Below are 12096 nucleotides of genomic sequence, written 5' to 3'. Positions count from 1 at the left end.
CGTCACCCATTCCTTCTCTCCCGAGATGCTCCCTGACCCACTGAGTTACTCCAGCTTTTTGTGTCTACCTTCGATCTAAACCAGCACCTGTAGTTTTCTCTCCTAGCAGTGAAAGGGATATACTAACAAACATGGCTGTGAGCAGATTCAGTCGTCTTGCGTTAGTATTAAATGTGTAAAGGTTGTACTGAAACGTATGTAAAAAACGTCTTGATAGCAATGTTCAGGCTAAGCAAGACACAGCATGCTGGAGTAACTCAGTGGGTCAAGCAATATCTCTGGGGAACATGGACAGGTGATGTTTCAGGTCAAGACCCTTCCTCAGACAGATTGTGGTCTGGGCGGTGGGGGGGTCAGCTGGATGAGTGGTGGGGGCAGGACATAGCTGCCAAGTAATAGGTGGAATCAGGTGAGAGGGCTTTGTGTAGAGAAAATCTGTCTACCCCACTATCTCCCCTCACCTGTGTTCCAACACCTGCTTATCCAAACCCCCATAATCTATATCCCCCCCCCCCATCACTTACCAGGCTTGGTCCTGTTCATCTTCTCTTCCTGCTTTCTCACCCCTCCCCCCCTCACCTCCACACCCAGAGATGCTGCCTGGCCTGCTGAGTTACTCCAGCACTTTATGTCTTCTTTTATAAAGCTGCATCTGCAGTTTCTTGTTCCACCATGATTAGAGTCGACTCTATGCAGGGCAGAGGGGGGTGAGGTCCCATCTTTGGAGTGAGTGGTGAACGAGAGAGCCCGTCCGCTCCCACAAATAAACAAAATAGTCCTTTACAATCTTTTATTCTTTCTTTCTCTCCTTTCTTTCTTTCTCTCCTTTCTTTCTTTCTCTCTTTCTTTCTCTCTTTCTTTCTCTCTTTCTTTCTTTCTTTCTTTCTCTCTTTCTCTCTTTCTCTCTTTCTCCCTTTCTCCCTTTCTCTTTCTCTCTCTCTATCTCTTTCTCTCTCTTTCTCTCCCTTTCCCTCTCTCTTTCTCTCTCTTTATCTCTTTCTCTCTTTCTTTCTCTCTCACTCTCCCCCCTTCTCTCCCTCCTTCCCTCCCTCCTTCCCTCCCTCCTTCCCTCCCTCCTTCTCTCCCTCCCTTCTCTCCTCCCTCCCTCCCTCCCTCCCGGTCACAGTCTGTAACACAACCACACCTTGAAGGTACACAGAGGTGAGCTGGGGAAGGCAGCGAGCACTGTGAACGTTGGGCACCTGAGCTGTGCCCCCCGATGTGTTGGAGATTGTATGTCACCTTGGGGCATGAAGGGGCCGGGGCAGTGAAGGGTCGATCGTTAAGCGCTCTGACAGGTAGAGAAGGATCAAGGTTCGGCACCTGGGCGCCACCTGAGCCAAATGCCCTTGGACTTGTTTAGATTTAAAATCTTCTCGCCGTTAAATGGACCTGCAGATTCCCGCGGTTCCAGGAGCCGGACTCATCCACGGATCGGTCGTGAGTGTCTGAGATCTTTGGACTGTGTGAAACCTTTTTAGTTAAATCTTGAACTGCTGGTGCAATATTAGTCAAATCCCATACTCAAGTTAATTGTTCCTTACATTGCAAATAACGATAAGTTAGTCAGATAAAAATAATTCCTGGGAGGAATATAAATACTTTTTTTTTTTAAATCTACTATTGAGGAATTCAGATGAGGCAATAAGTCCATTCATTCAGGGCCCCACCAAGACCAGGGGCAGAGCATGAGGAAAACCAGGAGGTGGGGGTGGGGGAGGCTGCTTGTTGATGCCAATTGAGGGCATGAGAAGCCAACAGCTTCCAGGACAAAGGGCAAACAGAGAGAGACGAGAAGCCTCACAGTTTGAAATCCTGGGTTGAATGGAGAGGGGCAGTGCATGCTGATTGCAACACAGCGAGGGATAGGAATGAGGAGGCGTGTCGGCAAGGCTGGGAAAGGAGCAGAGTTCTGGCAGAGAACAGTGATAAACAAAGAGGATTTGCTCTCAACCAGAGAGATTAGCCTGCCACGGAAGGCTGCAGAGGCCACAAGTCAGTGGATATACTTAAGGCAGAGATAGATAGATTCTTGATTAGTACGGATGTCAGGGGTTATGGGGAGAAGGCAGGAGAATGGGGTTAGGAGGGAGAGATAGATCAGCCATGATGGAATGGCGGAGTAGACTTGATGGGCCGAATGGCCTCATTCTAACAGTTACGAACTTATGAATTTTGAACCAAGGGTTAGAGAGAAAATGGGCAAGTGTGATGTGTTTCCTTCATGTGTGCTAGCCCAGAACGTGGAGAGAGCGAGATGGTCGAAGCTCATCTAGATCTGGCAGCAAGAAGCATCCTCAACAAGCAGATCAGTATTGGCCTTCATAGTCTCACCTATCCGTTGGCCAGCGCCTATCTCTTGGATAGACAGCGGGTCAGGCAGCATCGAAAGAACTGCAGATGCTGGTTTGTACTGGAGATGTCCAACTAAGAACTACCTTTAACTTGCTGAGGGATTGCCTTGTAATACTCTACTAGAGATGGTGCACACTGCAACTAGGGTTGCCAACTGTCCCGTATCAGCCGGGACATCCCGCATTTTGGGCTAAATTGGTTTGTCCCGTACGGGACCGCCCTTGTCCCGTATTGGGCCGCTGTAGGCCAACTTCCTCAATCCCAAATACGGGACAAGGTGACGTCACCGCCCCGCGCCCCACGTGACCTCACCCAGCCAGCGGCCACGTGCTCCCGCTCCACCAATGGCTGGGTGAGGTCACGTGGGGCGTGGGGCGGTGACGTCAACCTTTGTTCCATATTTGGGAGTGAGGAAGTTGGCAACCCTAACTGCAACTGTGACGGATTTGTTCATCGGTTTCATTAAAGTCTTACTGCATTATCTTAAAACCTATTCATGCTTCACCTCTGGGTTCATTGATCTTCATTGGTCACTGATCCAGAAAGAGTTCAGTCATGAAATCCTTATCTGTTCATGGCCTCACTCTGGCTTCCGTCAACCCTCACATCTCTGTTCTTTTTTAATTCTCGTGCGCTTCCAATTCCCTTCACGTTGCCAGTATGTACGATTGCCTGATTTCCAGCTTCTAACTAAACCTCTCTGTCCATCGATCCCACATTTTCTTTAAGAAGCAGAAAGCTTGCGCTAGTTTAGTGTAGAGGTACAGAGAGGCCCACTGGCTCCACGCTGACCATTCACACTAGTTCTTACGTTATCCCACTTTCAATCCACACTGGGGGCAACTTTACAAAACCCAATTAACCTACAAACTTGCCTGTCTTTGGGATGTGGGAGGAGACTTGGAGGAAACCCATGTGTCACGGGGAGAAGGTGCAAACTCTGCACAGTCAGCACCCGAGGTCATGATGACAGCCGGGTGCCTGGTGCTGTGAGGCAGCTGCACTACCCGCTGCTCACTGACCGTTGTTCTTTGTGGCTCCCTGGTGAGTGAAGTTGATGATGCTCCTGTGAAGTTCTCTGGCAACATCGTGCACCAGTGTTGATCAGTGAGTGTTCCATTCACAAACGGCCAGGCAGTTGCCTAAACACGAGGAAGCTGGAAAGAAATCTCATGACATCTGGGCCTTTTGTTTGTTCATCCCAAGTGTAACTGTGCAGAGAAGCTCAATCGTGACACAGAGAATGGAAGTAGTGAGTAACTGATAATGTTCCCTTGCAAAACATTTCCTCTGGTACAGGACGTTCCCGTCACACTATGCCCCGTGATATAGCCATGTTTTATTTAGTTCCAAGCTAGCAAGATGTTAGACTATTGAGCAAACTCGCTGGGTGTCACAGAGCACATGTCTAAGAGCACGGAGCAGCTGTACAAAATAAACAGATATGTTTACACACCAATAAAAAGAGAAAATGCTGGAAAAAACACTCAGCCGATCAGACAGCAACAATGGAAAGATGAGCAATTTATGGTTCAGACCAACAGATCTGATGCACAGACTGGGATGTGAAATCATGGATCAGAAATCCTGGATGTGAAATTATGGATCTGAAATCCTGGATGTGAAATCATGGATCAGAAATCGTGGATCTGAAATCATGGATCTGAAATCCTGAAAATATGAAGTCTGAAATCTGAAATTCTGGATCTGAAATGAAAGGCCAATGGTTCTGATGACAGTCTGGGATCATAAATGTAACCTGTATCTCCTTCCACTAGTCATGCCTGATTTGCTGATCGTTTACGGATTTTTTTACAGTTTTGTTTAAGATTTCCTTCATCTGCACTTTGTGTTGATTTTCATTATGTTTGCCTGTTGTTTTAATCGGAATTGCATTGTAGAAATGGTGGTGAAAGCAGATTTATTTGTAACTTTCATAAGGAGAATACATGAAAACTTGGAGACAATAAGTTGTAATGGCCAGTGGGAATGAGGAGATAGATTGGAGACCTAAACTAGAACAGAAGTGATCATATCATATCATATCATATATATACAGCCGGAAACAGGCCTTTTCGGCCCTCCAAGTCCGTGCCGCCCAGCGATCCCCGCACATTAACACTATCTACACACACTAGGGACAATTTTTACATTTACCCAGCCAATTAACCTACATACCTGTACGTCTTTGGAGTGTGGGAGGAAACCGAAGATCTCGGAGAAAACCCACGCAGGTCACGGGGAGAACGTACAAACTCCTTACAGTGCAGCACCCGTAGTCAGGATCGAACCTGAGTCTCCGGCGCTGCATTCGCTGTAAAGCAGCAACTCTACCGCTGCTCTACCGTGCCATGGACTGGTGGTGTCCTTCTGTGAATCATCGAATCACACAGCACAGATAGACACCGTTCAGCCCATTCTGTCTGTTAGAGTAGAAGCACACACCATGCAGTCCATTAGGCAGCACGGTGGCGCAGCGGTAGAGTTGCTGCCTCACAGCGCCAGAGACCCGGGTTTGATCCTGACTACGGGTGCTGTCTGTACGGAGTTTGTACGTTCTCCCCGTGACCTGCGTGAGTTTTCTCTGGGAGCTCCAGTTTCCTCCACACTCCAAAGACGTACAGGGTTGTAGGTTAATTGGCTTTGGTAAAAGTGTCAATTGTCCTTAGTGTGTGTGTTAATGTGTGGGGATCGCTGGTAGGCATGGACTCGGTGGGCCGAAGAGCTTGTTTCCATGCTGTATCTCTGAACTAAACCAGAAATTATGATTCTGCAGAGTGAATTTAAACCTTTATAAGACATATGTTTATATTTTTCAATAATGATTTGAGGAAGAAATGTTAGTCACAATTAAAGGATTCTCCAATGGCCTGATGATTAACAACTGCGCTCATCCATTGCAGATGTCATAATCTGTGTTCGAATGTGTTGTTCCTGGACTCAAGGGATAGAAGTTTATCAGTGACAGGAGCAGAGTTAGGCCATTCGGCCCATTGAGTCTACTCCACCATTCAATCATGACTGATCTATCTTTCCCTGCCTTCTTCCCATAAACACAGACACCCGTACTAATCAAGAATCTGTCTCTGCCTTAAAAATATTAATTGAATTCCACAGATTCACCACCCTCTCATTAAAAACAAATTCCGCCTCATCTCCTTCCTAAAGGAACGTGCTTTAATTCTGAGCTGTGGCCTCTGGTTCTAGACTCTCCCACTGGTGGGAACATCCTGTCCACATCCACTCTACCCAGTCCTTACGGGGGATTAAGGGTAAAGTCAACAGGGTATGGGATGGTGATTAAACTCAGGGAATGCATAATCTATTCCTGCTTCTACATCTAATGTTTATAAGGTTATGTCATGTGATAGGAGCAAATTAGGCCATTTGGCCATCAAGTCTACTCTGCCATTCAATCATGGCTGATCTATCTCTCCCTCCCACCCCCCTGCCTTCACCCCATAACCCCTGCCAGCCGTACTAATCAGGGAAGGTTGTACGAGTTAATTCTTTGTGTGTGAATGACATGTTTCAGAAGGGCAATTCTTTATTCCTCAGGAGCGGCAGAGGCTGGAGACCATCTTGAACCTGTGTGCTGAGTACACCAAGACAGACTCGCCCACCAGCCCTGACGTGGGCAAGGTGCACCCGGCCGCAGAGCAGCTGCAGATGGAGCAGAGACTGTACCCCAGCATGGGCGAGCCTGCCCCCACCACCACCAGCAGAGGCACCTCCATGGACAGGGTCTTCAGCCAGCCCAGCCCCACACACCCAGCACAGCCCAGCGCTCTGAAACCGCGGGACGGCCCGGAGAGATCTGACGAGGAGAACCTGAAGGAGGAGTGTAGCAGCACAGAGAGCACACACCATGAGGTAGGGGTCCTTACAGATGGGCCTGTGCCCAATCATCCCTCTCCTGACAATAAACATCCTATAATTACAAAACGTGGCTGGCGTGGGCCTGAGCTACTATCTGCCTCATTGGAGACCCTCGGACTATCTTTAATTGGACTTTATCTTTCACTCACCAGCATCCCCTTAATCATGTATCTGTACACTGGTGGCTCCATTGCAATCGCGTATCGCCCTTCTGCTGACTGGTTCACACACAATAAAACCTTTGCCCTGTACCTCGGTACACGTGACAATAAACTAAACTACACTAAGAAGGCCATTCACTAGTCAACTGCACATTAGCCCCGTATAAGACCAGTACCTTTGGGCCTAAATGTTGTAATCACCCGGAACCCTTTGCTCTTCGCTGTTAAACGCCACGATGAAGCGGCATCCAGCAGGGCAGGCCACACACATCCACTCTCCTCACACACATCCAGCAGGGCAGGCCACACACATCCACTCTCCTCACACACATCCAGCAGGGCAGGCCACACACATCCACTCTCCTCACACACATCCAGCAGGGCAGGCCACACACATCCACTCTCCTCACACACATTTCTCTCCTCTCACTTTTGCTTCTTATGCCAATCACCTTCCTGTTTCTGGATGTTTCCACCAATGGGTATTGTTTCAATCTGAACGTCATGATTTCAAGTTCCCTTCAGCCTCTGATGTTCCTTGCCCAGCTTCTACTGCCCAGCAACATAACCATGGCCACTCTCCCATCAATCATTGTAATCAATCTCTTTTGCACTCATGCTAAGGCTTTTACATTTTTAGCTTTTTAGCGTGGAAACAGGCCCTTCGGCCCACCGAGTCCGCACTGACCAGCAATCCCTGCACACTAACACTATCCTACACACACACACACACTAGCGACAATTTACACTTACACCAAGACAATTAACCTACATACCTGTACGTCATTGGAGTGTGGGAGGAAACCGAAGATCTCGGAGAAAACCCACGCAGGTCACGGGGAGAACGTACAAACTCCATACAGACAGCACCCGTAGTCGGGATCGAACCCAGCTGTAAGGCAGCAACTCTACCTCTGCACCACCGTGCCGACCTTTCCATCTTTACAATCTAGCTGAGCCAGGGGTTTATACACGTTTATCTTGACTTTATTCATCATGTTACACTTTGACTGCAACATTTGATTCCATTGACATCAGCAGAACTGAATTTCGCAGCCGGTAAAATGTGCACTACTACATTTAATACTACAGACCAGGGATGCAATTGTAGGCAATGAGTTTTCACAAGAGCAGTTTTTTCCCTATATTGGGAATTATAGCTGATGCCAAATAGGGCAATTTCCAAATCTGGAATTTAATCTGGATGTAAAAAATGATTGAGATTGAAGCAAACCAGCACCATTCCTGCCACCTGGCCCCTCGTGTTACGCAATAGGAACAGTACATATTAAATGCAGCATAAACTTCCCCTCGACTTCGTTCATATCTTAGATAAATATTGTGGATCTCTCATTGGGCAATGCCAGCGACAGTTATTGAATATTAGCTGGAATGTGCGTATGAATGTGGGTTGGGTTGGTGATAGTAGTGATTGTTGGCGTGTGCGTGTGTGTTTGGAGAACTATACAAACACTGGATTAGTTTGCATTCAGCACAGAGTTGGATAATCTGCTGATGTACCCATCCCAGCTGCCATTTTGAAGTCCATTATCACCCACAGTAACATGATCACACCAACAGACAAGAGTACCAGGACAGGAGCATTAATGGTGTGCACGAGGAATTCTCGTATGTCGAGGACTTGGCCAGCTGAGGAAGGGGAGTAACTGTGCAGAGAGTGCGCTGGAGAGACTAGATGTGTTCACAACAGAGGAGGTTCAAAGAATGGTCACATGTTATGAGTGGTTTAGCACGAGACATTAAGCAGAAACTGTTTCCAGCAGCAGAAATTGATTTATTCACAAAATGCTGGAGTAACTCAGCAGGTCAGGCAGCATCTCGGGAGAGAAGGAATGGAAGCAGCAGCAGAAAGTTCAGTCCACAGTGGACACGTATTTAAGGTAAATGTGAAAGGAAAGAAATTCGTCCAGTGGCTTGTTGTGAGCTCGGCTGCGTGGTCTGAATAGATGGTGAAGAATGGAAACTTGCAAAAGATCATTCATACAGCACAGCTGGCCATTCGGCACATCATGCCGATGCTAGTATTTGTGCCACCTGCATGAAAGTGCACACCCCACCAGACTCAGGAACAGCTTCTTTCCCTCTGTTACCAGGTTTCTGAATGGTCCTTCCACAAGCTAGGGTAGTGTCCGATTCACCTCTACCCCATTGTGGACAGTGGACTCTGTCTCTGGATCTGGGGGCTACAATGCTGAGAACTATACTCCACACTCAGCATCTCCCCCTTTGCTCTACCTATTGCACTTGAGTCTGACTGAATTGTATTTGTGTGTGGTAGATCTGATCTGTATGGATAGCATGCTAAACAAAGCCTTTCACTGTACATATGACAAGAATAAACTTAAATCTAAATACACCAAAGGGAAATATTTACAGGGATGTGGGAAAAGAACAGCACAGAGTGACTCAGTCTGAAGACGGGTCTCGACCCAAAATGTCGCCTATTCCTTTTTTCCAGAGATGTTGCCTGACCCGCTGAGTTACTCCAGCTTTCTGTATGTGTCTTTAGTGCAGAGTGACTGATTGAGAGTGGTGAACATATTGGCATAGGCATGATGCACTGAATGACCTTGTGTGTTGTGCGAATCCATGTCGTGCAAACCTCTAGATCCTTTGCCTCCTCCCTTTCTTCCTCATTCTTTCACGTGTTTCAATGTCAAGCAGCATGAAGACTCCGCGGGTGGCCAGCCCGCCCAACAGGTGGCGTACCTGGAGGAGGAGCGGGTCAGGGTTCTTGCCAACGTGGATGAACTGAAGCAAAGGATCAAAGAGCTGGACCAGCAACTGGAGGAGTCCACCCATGAGGTAAGGGTCCGCTCTCACTCTGGGGCAGGGTTGCCAACTTCCTCACTCCCAAATACGGGACAAAGGGTGACGTCACCGCCCCGCGCCCCACGTGACCTCACCCAGCCAGCGGATACTTGATTAGTACGGGTGTCAAGGGTTATGTGGAGAAGGCAGGAGAATGGGGTTGAGAAGGAAAGATTGATCTGTCATGATTGAATGGCGGAGCAGACTTGATGGGCCGAATGGTCTGATTCTGCTCCTGGAACTCATGAACTACCTAATTGCTGCGATGTTTGTTGCAGGCGGAGATGGAACGGGCACTGCTTCAGGGTGAGCGTGAGTCTGAGGTTGCCCAGATCCACCAGGAACAAGACATCGTCAGTCAGTTGGAGGAGAAGCTATCCGAGCTTGAAAACAACATCCAGCGAGAAAAAGACCAGGTATTGTCAGTCCCAGTTCCGTACTCCTCTAATCTTTGAATGTTCCTTTCTTTAAACTGCAGGATGTTCTCAGAGTCGAGTCGCTGTGAGCTGTCTCTCTTCTCTCTGTATTGCAAGCTCATGTTGAACTGTTCAGAAGACCTTGAATTAGGACTGGGCTGCACTTGTATTCTGTCTAGCCTCCACAGCCTGGCTGTTCTGCTCAGAGAAATGGCTCCCTCTTTCCTGTATTTTCTCTCCTAACTCCAGGTGTGTTTACAGGTGTTGTCCATTGTTATCATTGGGGGCAGGTAGCTACACTCTTCCCAACAGCCAACCACACCGACCTCCAAACATGTTGCAACCAAATGCAACAAGACTTTAATTGCAGATCAGTTGTTGATAGGGTTGCCAACTTCCTCACTCCCAAATAAGGGACAAAGGGTGACGTCACCGCCCCGCGCCCCACATGACCTCACCCAGCCAGCGGCCACGTGCTCCCGCCCGGGCGGCCGCCATTGGTGGAGCGGGAGCACGTGGCCGATAGCTGGGTGAGGTCACGTGGGGAGCGGGGTGGTGACGTCACCCTTTGTCCCGTATTTGGGAGTGAGGAAGTTGGCAACCCTACTAATACAGGACAAGGGCGGTCCCATACGGGACAAACTAATTTAGCCCACAATATAGGATGTCCCGGCTAATACGGGACAGTTGGCAACCCTTGTTGTCGACAATTCTTTTGTGAAGATTCAAAGGGCCATTGTCTAATTATCTGGCTTTAAGCGAGAAGTTTAATTTATGTTTCTTTTGGGATTGGTTAGTTTGTGTGCATAATCTCAGATGTAGCGCCCATGAGAGAGGTAGTTGAATGCCCCTACAGTGTTCACATCTGAAACGATAAAGGACTACAACAAAGACGCAAAGTGCTGGAGTAACTTAGTGGGTCAGGCAGCATCTCTGGAGAAGCAGCTATCCACCCCAGTGCCTTCTGCAGCTGAATAGCCGAGTACGCACAAAATGGGTTCTGGGCAACTGGTACCCATAAACTCATGTCCCTGTGAATATTGGTGCAACAGAAGAAAAATGGTCCAAAAAAGTCAGATATGGAGAATAAAACCAATCCAAACATTCTACAATCTACTCACATCTGTCACAGAACCAGGATGAAACGCTGACAAGCCTCAAATGGACAACTCCAGGTGTCTAGTTGTTATAATGTCAGTATGGTAAAATATGCTTGAATTAATTGAGAATCCATTGCTTCCTTTAAGAAAAATAATGTTTTGTTTATGATGTGATGGATGGTTCATATAGTCTGCTGTGATGGGTGGTGATTTATGATGGGTTAGTCTCTCCCTCTCTCTCTCTATCTCTCTCTCTCTCTCCCTCCCTCTCTCCCTCCCTTTCTGCTTTTGTCTCTCTTCTTACATTCAGGATTGTAGATGTCACGAAGTCCTGTGTTTCTAACGTTCTTTAAAACAAATTGAAGGTGAGCGGGGAAGGGTTTAATAGAAACCTGGGGGGCAAGCTTTTACACAAAGGTATTTGGAACGAGCTGCCAGAGGAGATAGTTGAGGCATGTACTATCACAACGTTTCAAAAAACAATTGGACAGGTACATGGATAGGGTAGGTTTAGAGGGATATGGGCTTAACACAGGTAGGTGGGATGTGTGGGTGGGCGTGGGTGAGTTGGGTCAAAGGGCCTGTTTCCACGTTGTATGACTCTAAATTGTTTCCTGGGATTTTCCACAAAAGATGATTAATGTCACGAGAGTTATGTGGTTGCCTTTTTAGAAGCCAGCCACCGTATCTGCAGTTACTCGGTTTTGGAGGAGTTAATAAAAGATACAGACGTGGGCGGAGGGTTAAAAGCAGTGTAGCATTCCACTGAGTCAGAGGGAGCGAGGGTTCGTGCATCTGAACCGCACTGTCCCGTCTTTGGGAGTGATGGATGCTTTACTTTGTCTAGCATTGATATTTTAGTTGGTGTGAGAGAGAATGTGGAAGGACTTGCCCGTGCCACACTTGCCCAACCCACACTTGCCTGTGACACACTTGTCCGTGCCACACTTGCCCGACCCACACTTGCCTGTGCAAGTGTAAGGGAAGGATATTCTTGCTATTGAGGGCATGCAGCGTAGGTTTACTAAGTTAATTCCCAGAATGGCGGGACTGTCATATGTGGAAAGACTGGAGCGACTAGGCTTGTATACACTGGAATTTAGAAGGATGAGAGGGGATCTTATCGAAACGTATAAGATTATTAAGGGGTTGGACACGTTAGAGGCAGGAAACATGTTCCCAATGTTGGGGGAGTCCAGAACAAGGGGCCATAGTTTACGAATAAGGGGTAGGCCATTTAGAACTGAGATGAGGAAAAACTTTTTCAGTCAGAGAGTTGTGAATCTGTGGAATTCACTGCCTCAGAAGGCAGTGGAGGCCAATTCTCTGAATGCATTCAAGAGAGAGCTAGAT

General features: G+C 47.6%; 1 protein-coding gene across 20 annotated transcripts in view; it reads left to right on the top strand.

Moving 5' to 3' along the window:
• Positions 1-12096, top strand: part of phldb1b (pleckstrin homology-like domain, family B, member 1b) — a 271997-nt gene that overhangs the window by 213661 nt on the left and 46240 nt on the right. For all 20 annotated transcript variants that reach the window (XM_078426945.1, XM_078426940.1, XM_078426943.1 and 17 more), the window contains 3 exons: positions 5914-6228; positions 9081-9221; positions 9506-9643. In XM_078426945.1, the coding sequence (XP_078283071.1) occupies positions 5914-6228; positions 9081-9221; positions 9506-9643 (594 nt within the window). The remainder of the gene's footprint in view (positions 1-5913; positions 6229-9080; positions 9222-9505; positions 9644-12096) is intronic.

The sequence above is a fragment of the Rhinoraja longicauda genome, chromosome 32 (genome assembly GCF_053455715.1).
Source record: "Rhinoraja longicauda isolate Sanriku21f chromosome 32, sRhiLon1.1, whole genome shotgun sequence".
Taxonomy (NCBI): Eukaryota; Metazoa; Chordata; class Chondrichthyes; order Rajiformes; family Arhynchobatidae; genus Rhinoraja; species Rhinoraja longicauda.
Note: the sequence above shows the minus strand (reverse complement) of the source record. Positions and strands in the feature narration are given on the sequence as shown.